Below are 27,343 nucleotides of genomic sequence, written 5' to 3'. Positions count from 1 at the left end.
TATACATGTAAGAAGCTTTTAATCATGATTAAAAAAAATAACAAAAAATAATTTAAAAACAAATACGTAACTACGATTTATCGGTCACTTTAAGACAGTATTTGTGGTGAAGGTAGAAATACATGCATAAATGTTACTGGCACCAACTAACTTCATAGGTGAAATTTGAGTAAATTTTAGCTAGTTTGGAGGAAATGTAATACAGTTTGTACTTTTACATATGTTAATTTAAAACATTCAACATCTAACCATTTTAAATTAGATAGTATATACATAGTTTAAACTAACAAGTATATCAATTGTTCAAAACAAATTTTACATGTAAGCATAGTTAACTTGAATACATTTTTTACTTTATTGACTTTTTAAGTTTTACCGAATTTATACTAAAAAACCATGGATCTAAACCACAAAACATTTCTTTATGAAAGCCCAGAAGAGAGCTGGTGAGACAAAACAGTGAGGAAAGCTGAGTCAAACCCTGAGACAAGAAAGGAAGATACAGAGAAGACTAATAGTAAAATCTATTTATTACATTATAGTAGAAATTACTAAAAAATCCATGCAACTGTCTTTGTAGTAGTTAAGCTGTACTGTTTAGATTTTGTAGTGAACAATTTTTTTAAACAAATTAAGCACCAGTAGAGAAAAAAAAAATTTACACACTTCATAGAATGATACTTTGTGATACTTATGTGATACTTTGTTGTTTGCAATCAATAAAAAGAGCAACAAGATGAAGGAGGTCTATCTCTGTTCAATACTACATGGGTGAGAATTATTTACGTTGGCCGCTTAATATATTGTGTTAGGACACAATGAAACACAAACAGTCAAATATCAAATATAAAGCTTTTAGACTAACCTTAACCTAATAGTGAACGGGTGACTAACGCAATACACAAAGTGCATTTATTTTGTGTGCTCCAACGCCACCAACATGTAATTTGTGATTATAATTACGTTTCAGCAATTATTTTCATGTATGCCTAATTTGAGTAAAGGCAGTGGTACAAAATGAGACCATGGCACCTTACAATAAGTACAATACTACAACAACACATTAATACAATATGTACATAAATGTATAACAAATGAAAGTACATGGTAACAGTCTGAAGTATATATAGCACCAGTTAGCACTATTTACACAAAATACAAAACTATGAACAAGAACAATAAATACAATAACTAGAATCCATATAAAATACAATTCATTTCCAACAGATGATAAAACAAATTTACTATTACTAATGGACAAAAGCTACTTAAACCACTAGATAGAGTAGTGTTAAAACACAACACTATAAAAATAAGTACTTTAACTTGTTTAGAAGTTAAGGCAGTTTCTGTAGTAAGAAAGGAATTTTCTTCACAATCTTCTGTATCTTGTGTTTATAAGCTTCTACACAAAAAAATCCTGTTTACAGCCATTGAAAAAATCTCCCATAAAAAGCAAGTGTCAAATTGTTATTTCTCGAAAAACAATGTTTATTTTGAATCTGCTATGCTTTAAATTTTCTTTAACCAAAGATGCTATTGGTTATTATAAATATTAGTATATTTTAACATTTATTTTGTTTTTTGATAATATTTTATGGAATGGTATTTGTTGTAAATTAGTTTATAAAAGGTTGGAGCACATTTTTCCGGTAAGTAAACAAAATATAATGAAGAATTCATTGCATTTTTTCATTGTTCATACTGACTTTCACAGTTTAAATACAAATTATAGAAATATTGTAAAATATTTAATTAATTATTTCCTAGGAGTATTACATCTGTTTAATAATATACTTGTAATAAACTACAATATACTGGTACCTATTTAATCAGCCAAAGATTAGTAATGTCCTATTATTTAAATAAATGTTTAATATTTTTATGAAGAATCTTTTTCTTTAAGTTCTAACTTGGATCTGTTAAGTAATATTAAAGTAAGACATTACTTAATTTTTGAATGAAAGCTTAAGCACAACTAAGCTATACTAATATATTAACCTAAGAATAAAAAAAATGTATAAATTGCACAAATATTGCATACTAAAATAAAGTACATAAACTGTACAGTAAAAATACATTAGTTTAACTTATTTCAAATGAAATATCCAGATACACATCAACTATATTCACAAAAACATTACTACAAAATGTTTTAATAACATTACTGGGAAATTGTAGACTAATGACTAACATAAGAAAATCTTTGTGGGGATTTTTACAAAAATATTTTTTAATACACATAATATTAAAGGTACGTACTAGGTTGAGATTGAAACATTTAAATATTAAGAAATAATAATTTAGACAAGACCAAATAAAATACACATGAACACGCCTTTCTGAAAAATAAATTTCATCACATGACAAGATAACTTTATTGTTCACTAAAGTCAACTTAAGTAAATTTCCAAAATTGAAATTTTGTAGTAAAATCGTAACTTACATTACATTAATAGAACATTCCCAACACATGAGAGAACAAGGTTTTCACATGCAAAGCTAAGATAATTTTTAAAATTTATCCAATATGTATATTTTAAAATCAGAATCAGTGATTCCAACCTTTGCTTCTAAAATAAACATATCCTCTAGTTATAATTTGTAATAGAGACATTAAAACTAGCATATATTTTGAAACAATCTCACTTCTTTATAAATTTTTGCACAATGTACAATGTTAAAGCTTTTAAAATATAAAATATATATTTGATATAGTGTAAAATATATAAATATTCAGTAACATTTTATATATACTTTAAATTATTAACACCTTGCTTACAATTCAAAAGGCTAATCCAAATATAAAACTAACATAGGTTATAACTATGACTCTCACACTCTATTTGGTTTACAGACAATAGCGTACTCCATGTTGTTGTATACCTGGTGAGGCGGGCCAACATTGGCTGGCTGAGTCTCCTCGGCAGGTACAGGTTTCTTGCGTATGACACCATAGCCTAGATGAGAATCATCCGCCGCCCTCACAGTATCTTCAGATGCGCATGGAGGAGGCAAGGCCGGTGCAATACCGACTATCTGTCTGTAGCCAGGTCGAGGGTGGGGTTTATTCGTGGGTCCAAGGTGTTGGAGCTTATCATAATGATGTTCCTCACATTGTTGCCAATTGGTCTGCATCTCCAATGGTTCTTCAGTTCTTGAAGAAAATGGACGCTCCGAGTGAGGCATCACACCGAGCCCCATAGTTTTCCATGCATCATTCCTCACTTCAATGTCGTCATAATCAGCACAATTGTCAGCATTCTGGTTCTGATGTTCCTTACTGCAATTCTCATCGGAATCATTAACCGTTATTGCAGGTAAATTTTTACGTGGGGGTTTCATTGGTTTCGGTTTGAATGGCAGAGGAGGTTTCAAACTACGCTGTAGTGGTTCTACTGGAACTGGTATGAGTGGTTTAGCTGAAGATATTGAACACAGTTCAGCGTCCAACAGTGGTGTAGATCCTGTTGGAGAGGGTGGTAGAGGACTGCGAGAGCGAGCCATCATGTTCAGGGCAGCGTGGAACTGGTTGTCACCACAGAGTATGGCTGGAGAAGACAAGGACTCACCCGTCAATAACTTCTTCATGTTCTTCATCTTAGAGGATATGCAACGGAATATCTCCTGCTGATTGGAGTGTTCCATGTGGAATGTGCCCTCACCGCTTTCACATTTGCGGCCAGCCTCAAAGGTGAACTTGCCCTGACGATGGCCATAACGGCGGATGAATCGGTACGGCCAGATGTATAGCACCCTCTGGTCATCTCGAAGGTGTAGAGCCGACTGCGTCACCACTAATGTATAAGGACCAGGGGCCAGCCCACACCGCTCTGAAGCCTCGGAAGCCACCAGTCTCACACTGAATACTCCCGCTGCACATAACAGAAAAATATATGTTTCGTGTGCAATTAAATACTTTATTCCATCAATAACTCCAATCTAATTTAGTTTTTTAATCTCTTAAACTGTAAGATTCGAATTTTAAACGCAAGGAACGTTAAGCCAGCCGAAATTCATTGCCAGATAACATGGAATTTAAGGTGTATATACATTTGTAATGGAATGGTATGAAACTATACTATATAATTCATGACAAAAGGAGATAATTGTATTGTTCCATGACAACGCTTTGGTCCATGCTGTTGCTAAAACTCAAAAGATAATTTCACAACTCAGTTTGATAACTCACCATAAATCCAAGAATTGGGCTCTGTCTTCCACATCATATCATCCAGAAAATTTGGGATTTTCACTCACCATCTCAGATTTTTATGAAACTTTATCATACATCACCTGACCCTCTTCCTCAAGCAATCCCTCCCCTACATTCCCTACTCCTAACATGCCAATACACCCACTTATAGAGAAACAGCAAGTGACTCATTGCCTGTTAAGTAATGAGTTGCATCTTGTTTCTATCTTCTTCTATCATAATAATAAACATACCTATAAAATACTACAAAATGTGCTAGTTTAATGTGTAGTTAAATCCTATGCTTGCAGTGTAAGTATTTAAACTAATTTCATAGGTTTAAGTAACATGTCCGATAAATGTAAGTGCAAGTTTAATGACTAGTTGAAAGCTAAGCATCCTAATTTTTCCAAGAGAAGGAATTATTAGCTATCAAAAATTAACTTCAACGGCACTCGCACTAACTTGTATTAAAGTACAGATCAACACACGCACTTAATGAGAAATGGAAAAATAGCTGCTTGTAATGTTTATTTAAATTATTATAAACAATGTTACATTGTTAAAACATATGTTTTAAATAGAAATTATTTTGTTTCTCAAATCAAATATTTTAATAAAACAGCTGTTTTAATTTCAATATTACATTTGTAGAGAGCTTAACAGATTTTGTCTATTTTTCATGCGTTTTGTATGTAATTAAGGATTATTTTTTAAAGTTTGCGTTTGTCTATTATAGACTTATTTTACATCTTTCTCTTCGAAATTAAATTTTTCTACAAGTACCGTGAAAAAATATTTTGTGTTTATTGTACATTTAACATAGTAAATCTGCTTCAAACCTAAATGTAACTTGTTTTTCGGGACCAAGTTTCGCGTATTTCGTCACATATCTTAAAAATTACTGTAGCTACAGGTCTGGAAACGGTTTTATTCAATTTTTCAGTTCATTTTACATAAATTACGCTAAATTGTACATCTTAATTAACAGCCAACAAATACCCGTAGGGCTTCGTTGCAGCAGGGGAACTGAAATTCAGACGAAATCTTTCACCCTGTATAACTTGGTAACTAAGCATTTTCGGACCTATGTTAATTAGACCTTTTTTTCTTATTTTGATGTGAGGAATCACGCCCTGACTTATGGGCACCTTTTTTCAGAACACCCTGTATAATAGAAACCTCAAAAAGGTACAATTTGCTTTCAAAATTTGTTGCGTTTAGTGGTGATAATACAAATGCAAATTTTGCTTGAATCGGTTGAAAACCGGGTGAAAATGTGTTTACGTACTTAAAATCTGACATAGAAAAGACCTTGTCGGAGTTGGCTGCCCAGCACATATTTTGCACAACACTATACATCATGGTTGCGACTTACTAAGTTGTGGCATTGGTTCCATTGTAATGAAAATTCATAATTATTTCTTGGTATACACAGTGCATACTGAGGAATTGAAAGATTTTTGTGAATCAGTAGAAAGTCACCACCAACAGTTAAGGCACTGCAAAACTAGGTGGCTTAGCCTTTTTCCTGCCATTGAGAGGGTACTTAAAATTGTATCCTGCATTGAGTTTTATCGAGGAAAGTAAAAAATGAACTTGAACATTTCTTTGTAAACAAGCTTGTTTTGTTAGCAAGACTGAGACCATTATGTGGGATATGATAGGTTGTAAATTATTCTAATGTACTTTAATTTAACCTATATTTTTCTTTGTACTGAAAGGAGTTAACCCATTGCGGATCACTGACGAGCTGGGCTCGTCACACAGCGGCCGGGATGTGATGAGCTCAGGTCGCAAAAGCGGTCTGCTTTTAAGTTTCCCTCCAAATAATTCTATTAATGTCTGATAGATCGGGCGATCGTATTCACTTGTCAACTAAGAGTGTTTAACAACGGTCTACGTTTAAGAGTTTTCAAAAGTTTCATAAATATCCTACAGATCGCAGTTGTATGTCGAAGTTGAAAAATCATTCATATGAGTTTACTATCTGCTTTTTAGCGCTTCTGATTGGGTGTTTTCCTCAGTTGTTATTATAATACTTTTGAGGTTAGTGACACAGAACTAAACAATGCAGACGTACATGTTGGCGGGTTTAGTCTAGACCTGGATTTTGTAATCTCTTTGCCCGAGCCGCTTTATTTAGACTATGATTCAGACATCATCCCTGCCACCCCGGAACCTTGCTTGTGTGTTATCGTTCCTACATCACGGGTACCCCAGCAGGCCCATGTTCCATCTGAACGAATACCTTCATAGCTGAATTTTCTGTACAATAGCGAGCGATACGATGTGGCGCACCATTGCTGTTCGTGCGGCCGCTGACCGTAAAATAATTCGTGCCCGCTGGTGCCCGCAACAACAATACGATCCGCAATGGGTTAAAAAGTTGTAGTTATAAAAATATTGCTAGGGTGTATGCATCCATGGATGAGGATTACAAGGCAAATTATTACGCTGGTACTTAAGCAAACACTGCAAGCTTATCACCATGTTGTAAATAACTAAATAAGTTAGATTCTTTTTGTTAAAATTTGCATAACAGTGTCTAGGATTTTTGTATAGTTAATCAACAATTTACATTAAGCCTACACCTAACATTCATTTACATTTCTTTGTAGCAACAAAAGGCGCTTGGCTGAAGTACTTATAACTATTTATGATACTGTTTTTACTATGAGTAATATATTAGGCTACATTAAAATGTCTGCACCTATATCAATATATTGTTAGTGTTGTACCTAACCCTTTAATCTTAACCCTTCGACGGACCGCGACGTACGCCGTACGTCTAGTGTTTACCGCTGAACTCGGCCCGTGATGTACGCTGTACGCATCGCACAGTCCGATCTCATAACGAATATATTTAGGTTATTTTCGGTGTAATACATTCGAGTTATACATCGTTGGAAAGAAGATGAAATGAACTATCGGTGTATCGATACCTATGTATTGAAAGCCATTCAACATGTAGTTTATAGTAGACGAAAAACATCGATCAAGGTGGCGCTTGCTGTCAGCTGTTTCTAACTACGCAATTGACTGTGAAACGACTTTGTCTGCTGGCATGACGATGTTATTGTTTGTGTTTAGCTGTTTATTTGTTTGGTTATATTTACATACTATTTCATATAATAAGAATATGGGGGGTGTGGACCTTAGAGATCAAATGCTAGAGAACTATCCACTGGAAAGGAAAAGCGGTACTAAATGGTACATCAAAGTCTTCAAACGTATGCTAAACATTACAATTCTGAACTCATACATCATTTGGAAGTTAAAACACAACAATATTGATCACTTAACATTTAGATTAGGTCTAATAAAATAAATTTTGGAAAGATTTCAACAAGAGGTACCAAGAACAGTTTAGGCAGACCACCCACTGGGCCTCCACCAATGCGCCTAACTAAAAGACATTTTATTGAAAAGATTCCAACAACTGGGAAAAAAGCAAAGCCTCAAAGGAAATGTGTGGTTTGCTACAAACATGGCAAAAGAAGGGACACAATCTATGGGTGTCCCCAATGTGAGGCTGGCCTATGCCTAGAGGACTGCTTCAAGACATATCACACAGTTGCAAATTTCTAATCTTAGTACAGCAAATAACTTCCAGTAAACATGTCTTAACAAATTTTGTAATGGTATTTTGTACATGTTTATATGGGTATACTTATATTTTAGTAATACAATCACTTTTACAAGTATAGGCTTAACAGAAAATCATTTAATGTATGTATAGGTAATGTTGTCACAAAACTGTGAAAAACAAGAAATTAAGTGGACCACTTAGGGGTGTTCAGTTCAAATTAAATAGTGCGTTGAAGGGTTAATTAACTGAAGTTATTACTTGTTTTATTAAGCTTTAGTTTTGTTAAAACTTCCAAACTTAAAACAATGTACGATAAAGATTTTTTATATTGAGAACGTTTTTACACAGTGAAGCACACAAAATGCCATGATTTTATTTTTGTTATAGTTCTATACTTTTTGTAGATATAAATAAAAAAAATTCTTAATTATCACTCTGCCTTTTAAAGATATTGCTATTTTAAAACACCTTTTCAGTCCCTAAAAACCCTTAAAGAATTACCAAAAGTATTTTTTAAAGCCACATAGACAGCTAGGGTTTATATTTTTTATGAAATCAGCCCAGTTTTCTTGTATATGTAATATTATAAATTTTCTTTACTCTTACACTATTAATGATGAAGGTACAAATTTTTTTATTGAAAGTACAAGCTCGTCCAGAGTTCTCGGAATACATAAAACCGCTCATTTTGCCCAAACTTTAACTGCCTATAAAAACTAGTTGACGTGGGAATGTAAAATTTGGTATATTTCCTTATATATGGAAGAATTTAAAATGTAGTTTCTTCTAAATCTGAGATGGTGGGTGACATGGCCTGGATAATTTGATGTGGAATGACCATTTCTTGTTAGATTTACATGAAACGTGTGCTATGTGATAAGACGTTTTAAAAATAATGTTAATGAAAAAATATGTATAGTTTAAGGTGTGTCCTTTAACTTAAAGATAACTCTTTTAAAAAAGGCTATAAAAATTAAAGACAGTCCTGTCACAGTGGTAAACTTGTCTGACTAACTATGTTTGGCACAGAGATGATTGTCACCTTGGCACCTGTGATTGTCTAATTTTTTAGATTGGTAAAATTGAGAAATAAATCATTACCTCATGTTTGAGTGTAAGGTTCAGATAAAATGTATTTGGTCAGAAACTAAGATCAAATTTAAAATGGGCATCCATATGCAAATTTAAGATACATTATTTCGCCAGTGGTTCTTTACTCAGACGGTGATTTGTATTTTACGATTGATAAGGAAACCAATGATGAGGTAACTGGTGACATGATCCTATGTTGCACCTATTTCGAAATTAGATTTTGAGAATAATTTGTGTCTTGAGTACAATGAAACCGGTTTTTATGCATCAGTCTTTGAATGGTATATAGTTCTATTTTCTGGTTTGAGAAAGGCAACTTGGCATTAGAAGCTGAGTTTCAGCACTCTACTAATAGAGCCATAATCAGAAAACTCATGGGTCAGATTCCACAGAGAACTGTAAAAATTATTGGATTGCCAATGACATCTTAAAAGGTTTATTGTTATATGAAACAAAAAAAATGAATGATATAATAATAGTCCCACTAATATTATAAATGCGAAAGTTTGAATGTTTGGATATTTGTACAGTCAACTCCCGATTATCCGCGGGCGGGTTATCCGCTTTGCGCATTATCCGCGATCCGCGAACGATAGCCTATGTACTGTACTTACTGTATGCATATTAGTGATAAATGAATTAATAACTAAGTAATAAGTAATATGGTGGAATATTAACTACATAATGTACTGTATAGACAGTTATTTGAAGACGTAAGTTGTGTTGGCGACGCGCGTGATGTGTAGCAGTGAGAGTGGCGGTGTGACTCGTCTGGCAGGCGGGCAGGCACCCAGCTCAGTCTGCTCCCCTCCACTTATTTGCCTCCCGTCTCACTTCCCAAGCATTTCCACCACTGCCACCTCCACTCCTTGTGTCACTGCGCACTGTGTTGTCCGCGCATCAGCCATTACTGTCCACTCATCTGCCATGACTCATCAGTCGCTGTCACTGCCTATTGTCTACACTACACTGTTTACTTTACATTTGTTGCATTATACTAAACATCTGTATTTTTTGTTGATTAGTTAGTGTATTGACTGTTCAACCTTTTCTTAGTGACTGGCCTTCCGTGTGTCAACTGTTCTGCTGTTTCTTTTTGAAGTGTCTTTCGTGTGTTATTGACTATTCTGCCATTTCTTATTGACTGTCTTTTCTTGTGTGTTATTGACTGTTTATCTAGGTGTGCCTTTACTTTGTTTTATCAGTATACTGTAGGCCTATATTAATTCGCTATGTCAGAAAAACGAAAAAGAGTTGTTTTAAACAATCAACCAAAAACTTGAAATAATAAAAAAACTACAAAACGGTTGTTTTGAAAAAACACCTGTGTGCAGAATATGGCATTGGAGAAACGACCGTACGTGACATATTTTAAACAAAAAGATAAGTTATTGTCGTTTGCTGCTAGTGCTGAAACGTCGTCTGCAATGAAAAAGAGAAAGGCAATGAAGCTTTTCTACCTATGAACACCTAGACGCTGCACTACTTGAGTGGATTGCTCAGTTTAAGGAGTGAAGGTACGCCAATCTCAGGTCCGATCTCCTAGCAGCAAAAGCTGAACATTTTCACAAACTGCTTGGCCTCGAAGGTATGTTTAATGCTTCTTCTGGTTGGTTAACTAGGTTTAAGCAACGCCATGGCATCAGGGAAATTTCACTGCAAGGGTGACAAACTCAGCAGTGACACTGAAGCTGCTGAACTATTTTAAAGCAGAGTTTGAGGAGTATGTTGCTGCTGAAAATCTGACTCCAGACCAGATTTATAATGCAGACGAATCTGGTTTGTTTCTGGAAATGTTTGCCGACACGTACACTTGCTTTTGAAAGAGAACGTATCAAGTTTCAGGGCACAAATCTAGTAAGGAAAGATACACAATTCTTTGTGGCAATGGCTTCAGGGGAGCATAAATTAGATTTAGTTGTTATTGGTAAGTCCAAAAAAACCACGGTCCTTTAAAGGTTCTAGAGCTGTAAACCTCCCTGTTCAGTACTTTTCTCAAAAAAAAAAAAAAGGATGGATGGACCAAAGAATCTTCAAAGAATGGTTTGAAAAACACTTTGTCCCACAAGTTGAAAACCATCTTATGTCCAAAAACTTGCCCCTGAAAGCAGTTTTTATTAGTAGATAACGCCCCTTCACATCCCGCTGAAAATGTGATGAAATCTGTTGATGGGAACATTGTTTTAAAGTTTTTAACCGCCAAATGTAACTCCTTTGATCCAACCAATGGATCAAGGAGTTATTGCAGCCACAAAAAAGAATTATAGGTCCCATTTACTAGAAAGAAGAATAAATGAAGGTTATGACCTGAAATCGTTCTGGAAAGATTTTTCTATTCTTGACAGCATTTACGACATTGTAGCAGCTTGGAAGTCAGTAAAATCGTCAACCTTGCAAAAATCATGGAAGAAACTAATGGCGAGTGGAAGAAAACAGCAATATTAGTGTAGAAGAAGAAGCCCTTCAAGATCAATCTATAGATTGTGCATTAGCTTTAGCACAATTGGCAAGAACCGTCGAAGGGGGTGAGCAAGTTAATGATGAAAACATCAATGAATGGATGAACTGTGATGCTGACGATCCCGGGTACGAACATCATTAACAAAGCTCAGGGAGTCGAGGAAGAAATTTACAACAATGAAGAAGAAGAGCTGCCTCCTCAATTGCGTGTTTCACATGAATCAGCTCTACAACACGTTGAACGACTTATTGAATATTTAGAGGGCGAAGACTTCGGGACAGTTGCAGACGATCTTACATTACGTAAACTTAGATCACAAATTAGGGTTAAGTGCCATAACAAAACAAAACAGAAGAAACTTACTGATTTTTTAAAGCAAATTAATTTGCAGTTAATGTAATATAAAATAGTTTTTTTTATTTAGAGTAGGGTATTTACAGAACAGTAACTGTATTTTCATTCCCGTCTATGTATATTTTAGTTAGCTATGATGTACAGTACAGTACTACTAACTTTTAAATTGTTTGTACTCGATACTGTATTAACTGTAGGCTTACGTAACGGTATACAATACCGGTACGTAAATGTTAACTTTGAACTTATTCCAGCCTTTTAAAATGTAATGAAAACTTAGTTAAAATTAAATGTCCTACTTTGCTTATTTCGAGTTTTTCTTTGCCTTTCTTTACGTTTTGCGGATTATCCGCGAATCACGTTATCCGCGGCCGCCAAGCCACCCTATTCCGCGGATAATCGGGAGTTGACTGTATGTTTAGATGTTTGGAGGTTTGTCCTCGAATCACGCTGAAACTGCTATACGAATTGTGCTGAAATTTGGAACAGATATACCTTTTGGTCTGAATTAACACTTAGAGTGCTTTTTACCACCCATAACACATTCATTTCACCAAATAAAGTCGAATTCAAATCGAACAATTAGTTTGTTTACATTCGAATGTTAGTATATTGGAGTATTTTACATTGGATCCAGCAGATTGCGCTACGACACGTAATATAAATTGAACTGATACTTAACAGCTCAACACTTTCAGCTGAAGTTCATCAAAGAGGCAGAAACACGTGTTTACATATAAATTTTAATAAATATTGAATTATTGTAAAGTGCTTAATCAGTAGTGTAATGCAGATTGCAAATACGAAGTTATTTAATTTTAAATTTAGATTGTGCCAATGATCAATGATCCATCTAATACAATAGAAATGCTATTTATACGCTGTTATAACAACTACCTTATTGTATAAAGCTGTGAATGTTTGCACATGAAGGAAACAGGATTTTTTCGGACATTTGCCATCGTTCAGTGAAACAAGAAATCAGTAACACTATGTTTCGAGATCTGCAATCTGATCTCTTCTTCAGATAAAGAATCGAGATTAGGCCGCTTTGGTTGCCAATTCTAAAAAATTAACTAAAGACAAAACCAAAAGTATCAAACGGATCAGATATTTGTAATAAACCAATACGGAGTTACAATATGGTTTTAAGAAGTTCATCTCGCATGAACCAATAATAACGAAAGGGCCCATTCCTGTCCCCCCTTCCTTTTTATTTCCGCCATCTTGTTTTTGTCTGCCGTGACGATTACCATTGGCTAGCGCCCTCTGGTCAGTCGTAGGTGGGCGGGCAGTAGACGAATGAAGACGTATTGTGACCTGTATTTTAGTTTTAATGATTAGTGTTGTGTATAGTTGAAGACGTATTGTGACCTGTATTTTAGTTTTAATGATTAGTGTTGTGTACAGTTTGTTATTAAGTGCATGTTTATAGAGTTAGTGAAGTTGACAAACAACATGGTGGTTGTGATTCCTGACCTAGGCGTGCCACAACGCTTTGGTAAGATTTGTTTATTTTAACCTAGTTTGTAATTATGTATTAGGTTAATTCTTTACCAGAAGAAGAGATCAGATTGCAGATCTCGAAACGTAGTGTTACTGATTTCTTGTTTCACTGAACGATGGCAAATGTCCGAAAAAATCCTGTTTCCTTCATAATCCTTCCATCGTCAAAAATAACCTTCAAACAAAGAATTGTTTGCACATAACGTAATCTAATCTGGTTAGTTCCTTTAACATTGTGTATGGCCTTTTTACTGTAGTTATTGAAAAGCAAATGGAGATAACATTGCCCTAATACTTGAAGCATATGCCCCTAATACATATTTAGTGATCAGTAAAAATATCAAAATCACTTAATCATCAAAATTTAACCTAAGTTAGATTCCGAAACCAACATATGAGACCATTGTTTTGGTTAGTGCAACAGCATAAATCAACTGTGGAACTGTAAATAGATTAGACCGGGGGTGAATTTAAACGACCAACACAGACCCATATTGACCGCAGCCACTTTTTAGTTGTACGATACACTTTCGACATTGGAATAAAAAGGCTAACTCTTTATTGTTACTGAAGCCATCGAAGAACTTCAATAAAATTATCATGGTATGTGGGAGGGAAATACTAATCTCATAAAAACTGTTTCACTTTACGACTTCAGGATTCCAAACATCTGTTCTTTAAACTTAAATCTAAAGTGGATCAGGAGATTGGAATAGCTTTGAGTGACTATCGATTATCTCTGGACTATTTATTATGTCATAGAAAAGGAATACATAGATATATTGTCCAGTTTTTCAACAGAAAATTGTGTGCGAAGCCGCGGGTAACTGCTAGTAATATATATAACAAATATAATAATTTTGTGTAACATATAACAATGCCAAATGTTTGCAATGTTGTTATCCTTTCAAACCATTCATTGAAACATTTTAAACACAGAAATATATTACTAGTTCAGATCACTATGTTACAAGTGCAGATTCTCCATAATCCATAGAGCTGAATGTCTATGAACTAAAAGAATACGCCACCAATACTGAGGCCCTTTTTTATAGTTGGAAAAGAGTGTCAAAGTTGAGATAAATCTTTCAGAGTAACTATCATCCTGCAGCACAGAGGTGTAAAAAATAATAAGATAGTTTCAATAATTAAACTTTTAGTAGTGGTCAACAGCAGGATGGCAGTGGTCAAGAACAGGATGGGAGTGGTCAACAGCAAGATAAGGCCTACACTGACAGAATTTTTTAACAACACTTAAAGTTTAAATGACCTAGTTCATGTCAGGTAAAATACAGTCTGTTCCAAATTGTATGCACACTGAAGGGATCTTGGATCTTTCAAAGACACAGCAAAGATTAAATGAACTAAGTTGTGGATAATAACAAGACCAACAAATTAATGTGGTCAAGTTGATAATTGGTTGCGTCGTTCCCTCACTACACTTTAAAAACTGATTTTGGTAAAAGATTTTACTTTCACAGCTTTCTTATTAGTAGCTATATCAAAATGTTTTTTATGTGAAATCTGTGTGAAAGTTTTTAAATATTATAATTAATACATTTTCATAACCAGCAAGTAGGAGGTTTAGGGTTTAAATAAATTTTTAAAATGCAATAACTCAATTTTTACTTAATTAAAGAAATTAGAATTTTTACTGATTTCAAAAATAACATATGTTATACTTTCCTAGTATTTTTCCTGACCATACATGTTTTTGTATGGTTATGTTAGAAAACAGGTGTTTAGTGAAACATAAACATTATCAGACAGGTCAGTATTAAAATTACTGTTACTGAACATTTTGTAATTGATTAGCAAAATAGCATGTTATTTTTAAATTGTGTCATAATATATAATTTTATAAAATAAAAAAATAAAAATCATTATATAAAAATAATTAAAAAACCTAATTAAATTTGAACACAGCTTATTTTATTTTAACTAATAAAAATCCCTGGATTGCACGTTCACAAGACTTGGTATCATTGGATATTTTTATTTGGGAATAAATCACCAATAAAGTTTGTATACACAGAATAACAACAGCTTAAAAATTGTTGTAGGATGTGACTGTTGCAAATGTGTTATGAAACAATTTAAAAAATTAAATGCTACTTCAAAAACTGAGTCTTTATGTTTACAATCATATTAAATAAAACAAATGAGTTATTAACTATAGTATTTTTAGTTATAATAAACAAAGTTACGTTAAAATTTAATTAGGTTATATCATTATTTTGATATGAAGATATTTAGCTTTTATAAAATTATGAAATATTATACAACTTGAAACTAACAAACTATCGTGTCAATCCATCACAAAAATTTCAGAAACAGTTGCTTACCTTGTCTGATATTTTCTATATTTCACTAAACAGGTGATACCATCACTTCGTGCAGTGAAATATCAATCAGGTTTACCAACTATCCGAATAGTAGAATAAAAATTCCTTTCACACAACCATACTAAAATGGGTTTCTATGAATTATTTGATGAAAACTAAGAGGAAAGTATAACATACAACAATTGAAATCGGTAAAAAATCTACATTTTCTTTAATTTACAATAATTGGGTCATTGTATTTAAAAAAATCTACTCAAACTCTAGACCTTCTGCTTGCTGGTTATGAAAATTGTTTATATTTCAAAACTAGAAGGAATTTCATGCAGATTTCACATGAAAAAGGCTTCAATATAGGTACTAACTAGCAAGAGAGCTGTGCCACTCTGAAATTTTTGACAAAAATCAGTTTTTTTTAGCACAGTGAGGAACAACACAACCAATAATGAACTTAACTACATTAATTTGTTGGTCTTTTTATTACGCACAACTTTGTTCATTTAATCCTTGCTGTATCTCATAGTTCCAGAGTTTCCTTCAGTATGCAATAACATTTGGAACACAGTGTATACCAATGTGACATTTCAAAAATGTCCAAACTTTCACTCTCGAATACTCAACTGAAAATATGCAAAAAGAAACATCTGTTCTAAAGATGGTGACCAAATGATCATTAGAATAACTTTTTCTGGATGTTTTTGAATCTTTTTGATCTTTTTAAGAGTTCAACATGTTCTACTTTCAACTAACATAGTAAGGTCTGAAGGTCTGTTATCTACGACTAATGCAATCTGCTCGTAAGTAAATGTGAAAAAAAAACCGTCAAATTTACAGCTCCGAAAATAGTCAATGGCAAATAAAACTGAAGCAATCTGATTATGATTATCCAGTGTGCCTTAATATACTTTAGTTTTCATACTATATAAATAAAAACACTAAAACTAAAAAATTAACCAAGTTTTAATATACTGGCACTTTTTGTGCAGATTGCTGACAGCAACATGTTGCCACTTGGCACTTTTCACGTATATTCTACAGTGGCAACATATTGCTAGTTCTCAAAAGGGCTAAACTGAGCTTCAAAATTATATTTAGGCTTGAGGGGACAATGTGACACTCTAGCAAGACAATACAACAATGAGAATGTAAGCATCTTAAAAACATGTAAAACTGTGCCTAAAGTAAGGTATCCTTATATCTAAAGGAACCCTTCACATAATCTATTCTACATAACTCACAATCTTCTGATGAGCAGTAGAGTTCATTGTCCTCCTCAATCGTCTGTCGGGACACAGAGTCCTTGAAGGCTACGGACTGGAGGGCCGTCACCCATTGCCACATATCCTCCTCTGAGTTAGCAGCAAAGTGCTGGATGTTGGTCTTCGTCACCACCTGCAACATGAGCTCAGTATTCTTATTTTGTTTTGGAACCACAAAATAAGTGTATGTCAGTAACTCACTAAAAAATCCTCTCAGAGTTGGTGACAAAGTAATAGATGTTGATCTGGGTCAACAACTGGTACAATTTGTATTCTGGTGAATCGTTTCTAAGTTTAAATAAGTAATTAAGAGCAATAGCCTTAAAATAATATACTTTAGTATGAGACATATCAGTCCAAGCCTGGGTTGTGAGAAATAAACTACTGTTTAATTCACTCAGGTCTGAGATATTTTGTTTAACCTTCAAATGGATATAGAAAATAGTTTCTTGTGATGACACTAGTATTAACATTATTAATTGAAGTCTCTTTATAGTATTAATCAATAATACAGTCGAACAGCCAAGCTTGCAGTGGTATGTCTTGTACAAAAGTATTGACAGTTTAAAAAGTTTTATATGTAATAAAAATAATTTATTGATACGATCTGTCCATGTTAAAGTGTACTGGGTCGAAGATTCACTACTGCTAACATGATTTCTCACTGCAGTTTCATTGAGAGTTGGCTGCCATGATCTCTTTAAGAGACTCTCTGAGAGCTCTTTGGATAGTGGGAATAAATTGAGTTATATGGTGGCTGCAAAAACATTGCAGCCCCTAAAGTTACAAAAAAGGGTGTATGATGGAGTGCTATCTCATAATGGAGCTTTCAGAAATTAGTAACCTCCAGTCATTTCCGTTTTACTTGCCTAAAGTTCAAATTTTTCTGAAATAACGTTGTAAATTATTGTCTTACACATGTTGAGGTTCTTCGACAATTAATCTTACTTTTAATAATTGTTGAAGTCCAGGACTTAGGCCAAACTTTGGCAAAACCGCTGTTAAAGAGCAAAAACACAAAGCGATTCAATCTCTCATCCATTCTCAAAAAAATGAAACACTCAAAATACTGAGCTCTTCACAGGTATCATCTTTGTAAGTCTCCTTAACCAAAGAAAGCACCTCAGCAGTGGTTTTGTCCAGGTGAAAGTAACATTTAATAGCATGGCACTACTCCAATGATCTTTCTGTAATGTTATATGCAGTGACAAAAACAGTTTATGGAGAAAATTGGGTTTTCTAAATAAACTAAGGGAGATACTCTATTGACGGTTCTTTGCATAAACAGACAAACAATAAATGATACTTGCTATACTTTATACAGGACAAAAATTCTTTTACAAAATCTCAAAACATTTTTTTATTTAATTTTTTACTTCTAATTTGATAAAATATCATATATGTATAATTAATTAATTGAAAACTATTCTATTTATTCTATTCTATGCTGGGAGATTGAAACTTATAAAAACAATACATTTTTATCAATATTAGTTTTTAGGCATACGCAGCCAGTGTCATACTATTTAAGTTTTTCAGTACACACCATCTCAAAACATTGCTTACACATTTATATTTTCAGTCTGCTTCGGTTTAACATCAGTTGAATAAAGGAGGTAGACAAATATTTCAAGAATTTATTATTTTATGTGTGAAGCGAAATATTTTAATTTTTATCCACTATTGTTTGAAATACATGGATAAATAATAAAAATGGTTAAAACTAAACACAGTCAAGCAGTAAAGAAAATGCACATGCATACATCAATTAATTTTTGTTATTTCCTTTATCTTTCTTTGTTAAAATCTCTTTTTGTTATTTTAAAATATGATAATTTACTGTATTATGTAGTAATATTAATTTATGTACTGTATTATACAAAATACCACATAAATCTTCATGTAATACTGCCTGAGTGGAGCATAGAATAGTAAAGTGTGATTATTATAAAAATTCTTAGTTTTGGTTCTGAATTTATGATATTTATTTTTTTAATACAACTAAACATAAAATTGATTAATTTGATTTTTTTTCTAAATTTATCATGTGAATTTAGACTACCTTCTCTGACTATAATTTAGAAAATAATATCCATGATTCCAATGATTTTGATCTTGTGTGAAGATCTGGATTTTCTTTTTAGAAAATTACTATTATCAATATGAGGGATAAACTTGTAACAGTTCAAAATTAATTGAAATACATTAAGATTAGCTAATTGGCTAAAGAAAATTACAAACACCAAAATAAAATAATTTTGAAAAATAGTAACTTAAAGTGGGGAGAGTCATGCAGGACATAATTCAATAATATAATGTCCAGGCACAATTTTTGTATGCATTGATGAAAATTGGTGTTTTTAGGTGAATTTTTTCCAAATCCAAATACATGTAGAAGAACGGATATGATAATTATATGAATTTGTTATATTTTTAGGGTTTTTTCTAAGGCAAAAAATTTTAGTTTTTGGCATTTTGGGAATTTACATAACATTAAACTTTAAAAAAATTATTATATATATTTTGATTTGCTTAGTTTTAATGGATTTTAAACCAATGATTCTGAAATTCAAGAATACTATCTTTTTAATTTAGGAACACTCATAATTTTGAATAATGTAAACTCTTGACAAGGAATCTTGATAAACAAGGTATAGTTAGTTTGTTTGGAAATTGTGATCATAAATGTGCAAGTTTAATCTAAGTTTAAAATTGTATAATGAAAAATACAATGTAATTATAGAATGTTTTCTGTTATGATAGGAAATTTGGATCTTTATCTTTTAATTAACATAAGTGAAAAAAAGAATGAGAAAGAAGTTTGAGCCTGAAGAAAACAAACATTTAGTTACAGTGAGAGTTAATACAATACATTGACTACAATACTATTATTTCAAGATTGTTTTCACCATTGCTCAGCACTCACCCGCTTGCTCTATCCCCTGACGTGGCCACTGCCACTTAGTGGCTAACCTCACACCAAAACGCAAGCTCCCTGGATATGTCTATAGCTACATTAATCTGTTCAAATAATATTTTACGATTGTATAGGCATACACACAAAAATACAATATACTTCTAGAATAAGTAAGTAGCTGCAGTGTAAACAAAATGGTGCAAGCGAGACACAATCCACACAGCTGATAAAACAGAGATGGGGAGATGCTTGTCCCACTCCCCACCACTGGAGGGGGCCTCTCCTGAGCGTGGTTTCTCAGATATTTGCTTCTGCGCAGGTTTCTTTGCAAGCAGTTGATCTATAGAAGACTATATTTAATTTTTAATATATATGAATGAAGAAATATATGAAACCTCTAAAACATAGATTTCTACTTACCAAAAATACATGGGGCTGGTTATGTTTCTGAGTGTCTTCAGTTATTTTTATACAGTTCTCTAAGGTGATGATCGGCATCAGTGACGTCTTCATAGCTTCTTCTTCACTATCGAACACTTCCAGTCTCTCGATACCATACTTGCTCGCCTTGTAGAGTTTGCAGTACTTTCTTTGCCAAGATTTCTGAAACTTCACAGATTGGAATTGGCATTGATTTATACTTTTGTTGAGCCACTAACACTTTGCTTCAATATGTGTATGAATCAGGGTATTTTTCCGGAGCAACTGAAGGTGTCCAGAATTTGTCCAGTCTTTAAAAAAGGTCCCTATAATGATCCAAGTAGCTACCGCCCAATTTCGGTCATCCCAGTCTTGTCTAAATTACTAGAACTACTGGTCTATGACCAAATAAGTGACTATTTAGAAGAAAATAAAATTTTAAGTCCATCACAATTTGGTTTCAGAAGAGGTAAATCCACTATTGATGCCATTGACAAGCTAATACAAAATATACTGTCAACTTTTGAAAATAAGGCCTTTGCTCAGGCCACTTTATGTGACCTGAGTAAGGCCTTTGATTGTGTAGAACACAGTACTCTTTTAGCCAAATTAAAGCATTATGGAATTCATGGAAGTGCCCTTGATTTTATAAAATCATACCTCATCAATAGAACACAAAAAGTATACATCAAAGGAAGTTGGTCACAGGAAGTCAAAATAGAGTACGGTGTCCCTCAGGGATCTGTACTTGGACCCTTACTTTTTATCATATATATAAATGATATAACATTGGCTGTTGATGCTAATACGCTTCTCTATGCTGATGACACAACTTTTTTCAATAGTAGTAATAACCTGAATGAACTAAAGAAATTAACCGACACCACAATAAACAAGGCATCAATATGGTTTAAAGAAAACGGTTTTTTTAATGAATGAAACGAAAACTCAAAACATTTTGTTTACTTTAAAATCAATTCCTGAAAATAGTTTTAATTTTGAATCAAGTAGTGTAATCAAAATTTTAGGAATTCATATTGATAATAATCTTTCATGGGGACCTCACATTGATTTTCTGTCTATTAAATTATCTAGAATTATTTTTTTATTGAGACGTCTATCTTGCTGCATAAGTGAAAATTATGTTCGGACTGCATATTTTGGATACTTTCAGTCAATTTTGAGATACGGATTAATATTGTGGGGAAATAGTGCTAGAGTTCAGGAAATACTGGTGCTTCAAAAGAAAGCTGTTAGAATTGTTGGTAAAGCTGAATATCTTGATCATTGTAAACCTGTTTTCATTAACCAAGGAATACTTACAATAGTTTAATTTATATTTGTTTGACTTATCTGTTTACATTTTAAATAATAAGGACTTAATAAACCATACACAAACACATAATTATAACACACGAAACAAAAATAACATTTTAATTGAATATTGTCGACTGAGCAAATCTTTGAATAGTCATGTTATAATTGGCTTGAAGGTGTATAACAAATTGAAACATTTGATAGAAAAATACCCTCTTAAAATTTATAAAAATAAACTTTATGAATGGCTATTAAAAAACCCTTTATATAATATTGATGAGTTTTTTTCTATTAACAAAATAGACTTTTAATGATTGTTTTAAGATAAACTCATAATATAACTAGTATAATTATCAACTAGACAATTAATGTCTTATATTGTTATATATATATATATATATATATATATATATATATATATATATATATATATATATAATATTTATGTATTATACTTATTAAATATTATTTAGAGACAATGCTACTTAGTCTGTAGCTGAATTAGACTTTGTCAATGCATGTAACATGTTTTACGACAAATAAACGAATTTACTTAAACTTGGGGTAGGATTTTGGTCAGTTTCCATATTTGCTTCCGTATCAAGATATACGATGAAGACATGCGTAATTTGTAGTAGCTTAAGATAGGATTCAATATAGAAGGAAATTTAAAGAGACTGTAATTGTATATATGTATTATGAATCAAACTTAATTTATAAAAACACATTATACATGATAGTTCACAACCAAGATTCACTTACTGATTAATATTAGCCTACGGGTCAGGTCATTATTTTACACAGTAACGTTATCCAAAATAACAGTTTTTTCTTTGTAAAATTCTAAAGATGTAAAAAATGAAAATAAGTCACTCTTAACTCTTTCAGTGCAGTATCCTTATAATAGAACACACATACAATACAATTCATTAGTCCCTATAGCCTACATATACTACTCTCCAGAAATATTTTGGGGATTTATTCTTCAAAACAAGACTAATATAAAATGTAACTTAATGTAAACATGAGTCAGAAACGTTCTCATGACGGTTCTTAGTTTACCATCTGTCTGTATATATGTGTTTTTTAATTATTACTTTTTATTTCACGAACCAGTAAAGATAAAAAAACACAAATTTGGTACAATTATTGACATTGCAGTCTCAAATCAAGAGAAAAGTTAATTTAAGAAAGTAGATTTATTACTGATTTCAAAAATACCATATAGGTTGTTAAACTTTCCTAGTGAGTTTCATCCAATAATTCTCAAAACCACATTTTTTATGGTTCTTTAAAGGGAATTTTTATTATACTATTCGGATGGTCAGTGAACCTGACAGTAATTTCCCTACATAGTGTTGGATCAGCTGTTTAGTGAAACAGAAATTATATGACAATGTCAATCTTAAAATGACTGTTACTGACTTTTTGTGACTGATTACCACAAAAGCATGTTAATTTCAAATTGTATATTTTAAAATCTTATCAAAAATAAAAATTATTATATAAAATAATTATACCCTTTAAATTAATTTTTAACATAACTTTTAACGCTAAAAAAGTTTATGTGCACAGATCATCATGTTGTTTTGAAATTATAGGATGTGGGCAATGCAGTGAAGTTGAGCTATTCCATAATATGAAATAAATACCTATAACATAATTTAATTTGTCATTTTGGTTTGTTGTTGTCAATAGTTTAGATAATCAGAAATATTGATGATTTGATTGTCGTGGTGGCCACTCACCATTATACTGCAGCTAAGTCATTAGTTTCGATGATTATGGATATCATGATTCGATTGTCATGATGGCCGCTTATTATACTGCACCAATCAACTAGGCTAATTGAGGATTCTTATTTAAACAATAACATTCTCTGTATCAATTCTTAGCACGTTTTTAGATTATAAACACAACTAGCAAATACCCACGGTTTCGCCTGCAATTGCAACATTCCATGTTTTTGGTTGAATAGTGTACATGATTTCAGTAACACTTGGAACTATTTTAGACCAGTCTAGAGTAATACAAAGTCAAAGCATTCTTAGTGAAAGCACTTGTGGTGTAATACGATAGGGACCTATATTTAAAAAAAAGGAATTATTTTATCAGGTAGGTACCCATTTTTCTATGTCCATTATTAAGAGGACCAGAAGTTAAGTAAAATTGTGAGTAATTTTTATTTCAGGTTTTTCATTTTTAGTTCAAATTGATTCTATTTCCAACGCAGAATTGGAGGTTGCTATTTTGCCCCAAAAAACAATATATGGACCTACCTATATATAATTTTGCAATGAGGTTGAACTGAAAACAGTACAGTTTTATACATTGTATGGATATAAATATTGAAAATTAAAAACTGAAATCAACAACAATAATAGTAACACATTTCAATACTTACATCAAGACAGTTCTCATCCATATGTAAATATGTTACATGATGCAGTAAAGTACGTGTTCTTGCTTCCCAATATCATTCCATTATTCATATAAATGTTTGCAATATCATACTATTTCCTCGATCCAGTCTAGGAATTATATCATTATTTATACACCTAACCAGTATCATATACCTCATCAGTGAGAAATGGATGCGATGTCCCCTCCACGATTTTCTGTCATTAAAATATTGTCTCATTAATTTTATTATGATTTCACTTGTTCCCACAATGTCTAATGAAACCAAATTCAATACCTTCATATTATGGTAGTTCAGCTATTTTTTATAACTAAAAAATAATAATTTAATGATAAGTTAAAAACTATGTATATGTATACAAAAAGCAACTTGTAAAATTTACTTCTTATTATTTGAAACAGTGCGCATCTGATAGCTTGTGACACAAATAATAAAGATAATCACCAACCACTGTAGTTGTGGCCATTACTTAATATATCACATAAATGATTTAACATTGTTTTAATTAATTTTAAACAATAAATGTTATAGTACCTACATAAAAAACAGCTAGCATTAAATAAATTTTAAATATCTATAATAACAATAATTTTGTACCTATTTGTTACTTTAGTTATTTCTAATTAATAATTTGGTTCACTAATTCAATCGTCTTGGTGGCGGCTTTTATACAACAGTTAACTTTAGAAAACTAAAAACAATAGCATTGAAGATAATTAAATGTGTTTTTCTTTGTATTAAGATATGTATTTTGTTGTTAGCCTATATGGTTTCTTTATTATTTAAATCAGATTTGTCCCATAACCTGTTATAATTGTCTATTATGTGGTTATTTGTTTATTATTTGAGATTATGTCGACATGTATATTATATTAATTTTTTAAAGTTTTAACCATACATATAAATTTTATTTGGTGTTATAGGTATGTTGATATTGATCGACAGGGCTACAGTATAATAAGCAGCCACCAACACAATTGGTTGATTATCGATTTTAAATATCAATGCTATCGAATGTGACATTTGACCTATAGATATTCATGATTAATCACTGCCAGCTTTCTTTATTCAGACTAGTTACCAGCTGTTGCTAGTGACGTCATTATCAGCTGTTATTATCGTTTATCTCGGAGAAGATTAGTGACAACAAGAACAATGCCGATGAATATGCAAATATTGGCTCAAAATGTTTTTATAAACAAACAAAATCTTTAAAAACTGGTCTCAGAAGTGAGTGTATTGACAATCATCTTGCAGAGTATACGTATCAACGAGAAATGATTATTATTAATATCTATTCCAGCATTTGTTAAATGGTATCAAACATGTCTAAACTGTGAAGTAATAGTCAGTACTACATGGCTCAGGAGAACTTTAAATACAGTTTAGTTATTTTATACAATTTAGGAAACAATTTTCTTTTACATTTAAAAATGTAGCTGCTTCTCTATATTAATATTTTAAAACCCTAAAACTTAATTCAATTCCACATTATTTTTCAAAATTTATTTAAAGTAAAAACGTGTTTGAAAATAAATTCAAAATTAAAATCATGTGTTTTGTTATTGACTAATGGCGGCAAGAACAGCGATGTACATGTCTTCTTTGTTTAACAAGCAGCCACGTTTATTCTTGAAAATAAATAAGGAAGGCTAGGCCTAAGTAAATGTTATTGCTTTATTGTAATTATATATTATTTTTTAGTTTGTAAATTATATTAATAATTATAGGCCTACATTAATTTTTAGAATTAAAACTAGCCAAAACATTTTGTTCTTTGAAATATCTATTACGTTATTTGGTCCGACATTTTGCTTTCAGTCCTTTGGATGGTCATGAATATCGATGATTTCGTATCATTCGATAATCATCTTCCGATTGAGTTGGTGGCCGCTTATTAGACTGCAGCCTTTGAAAGTTATATTGTTCGATATCTGAAGTACGATTATACTAAATGATATAAAAAGCAGATCTGCTTATTATACTATGCCACAATACAGGTTTTTTTCTGAAAATCTTGTGACATCAAATAGCAAGAATGAAGCTCCAAATGATGTTTTCTTTTTGTATTATTACCAATTATTAGGAAAATCAGAAAAAACAGATTCATGATGCTACACACTGTAGGCCAGCCCACCAGTGGGCCTACAGCACTGAGTGTTAATAAGTTTGGTAGGCTATTATTGTTACAAAATAAGTTGAATAATAGACAACCTTGGCAAAATAATGCCATTTGTTGCCTATTTTAAGTTACAAAACTGAGAGTTTAGTCATAATTCTCTTCTAATACATAACTATGTATGATCTACTCTATACAATACGTAAATTAAAGGTCTACCTTTAGTTGACTGAGAACGCCTTGGGGTGGTAACCACACATAACCTTCTTTGACACACTTATCCTTGTCGGATGACATTGTCCTTTCATTGCATAAAACATATACAATAAGTTTTACATAGACATCGTACTGAATTAATGCAATGATATCGTGTTTTTGATAATAAGAAGCCTTAACGTAAATTCTTCCTTACAAAGTCCAATGTTATTGTTACACTATCATCGTTGACCACAAACATAAGGTTCAATGTGTCACTACGTTTTACAAGAAATATGTTTCATTGAAAAAAACGGCTTACAGTTCATCACGACATACTTTAGACTCGCAATGTTTTACTAGAATGTTTCCGTGATATCAAAATTTGTAATCATAGTAACAGACAAGAGATTAAAAATCGTTTCAATCATACTACTGTACTGTCTAACTAACCAACAACCACCCAAAAACTAGGCGATTCGGGTTCAAGCACAAACTCAACTTCAATGAAAAAGCTCAACATTTTTTTCGGGCTTGGTTGAATCGGGCGTATTATGAATCTACAATTTAGTTCTTAACTTTTAATGTATTATTAACTTAAACTTTGTTACTGTTAAATTATCAAACATTAGTTTCAATTAAAAATTAGGGTTTTATTAAAATTGGAGAAATCTGGGCAAACGCTAGAGATGGGCGTTATTTGACGTAACATGATAACCAAAGGTGTTGCCGCGCAGCAACAGTTGTCCCTGCAACGTGTTGCGAGAAACTCCCAGTTATTTTAGAACGTGATGAACAATGAATTCATTTGTTTCGTTGCCGGCAAGCCTGGAAACAGTCTAAAGCAACGAACTATACTACTGGAACGCGCACTGCCCATAAGCCACATGTTGTGTTTTCCGGTCGCACACAGCTGTGCGTTACTGGTGTATCCATGGATTTGCAGGCGCTTAAAGTGGGCAAGAACTCACCGAGTTCTGTACTCCATGCCAATGATGCTGATCTTAGAACACATTAACTTTTCATTGATTTTAAATCTAAGGGTAAATTAAGTAGATCAAGTGATGATGTACGGTATTGAAAATTGTAAAATATTATTATTTGCTCTAGTTATCTCAAACAAATGCGACCACTTCTAAATTGACGAATTCA

General features: G+C 32.4%; 1 protein-coding gene across 2 annotated transcripts; it reads right to left on the bottom strand.

The window, feature by feature from the left end:
* Positions 1-26,670, bottom strand: LOC124352740 (docking protein 2). 2 transcript variants are annotated; one of them, XM_046802381.1, is made up of 4 exons: positions 26,216-26,670; positions 20,139-20,321; positions 16,781-16,934; positions 1-3,875 (listed from the first exon to the last, which is right to left on the bottom strand). In XM_046802381.1, the coding sequence occupies exons 1-4, from the start codon at positions 26,291-26,293 to the stop codon at positions 2,836-2,838; spliced, it is 1,455 nt and encodes a 484-aa protein (XP_046658337.1). In that variant the 5' UTR covers positions 26,294-26,670; the 3' UTR covers positions 1-2,835. The 2 variants fall into 2 exon arrangements, with proteins under 2 accessions (XP_046658337.1, XP_046658336.1); XM_046802380.1 differs by having other exon boundaries at positions 20,139-20,327; positions 26,216-26,668.
* Between the last annotated feature and the right edge of the window lie 673 nt (positions 26,671-27,343).

The sequence above is a fragment of the Homalodisca vitripennis genome, chromosome 1 (assembly GCF_021130785.1).
Source record: "Homalodisca vitripennis isolate AUS2020 chromosome 1, UT_GWSS_2.1, whole genome shotgun sequence".
NCBI classification, from domain to species: domain Eukaryota; kingdom Metazoa; phylum Arthropoda; class Insecta; order Hemiptera; family Cicadellidae; genus Homalodisca; species Homalodisca vitripennis.
This window is presented reverse-complemented; position numbering and strand designations above follow the sequence as displayed.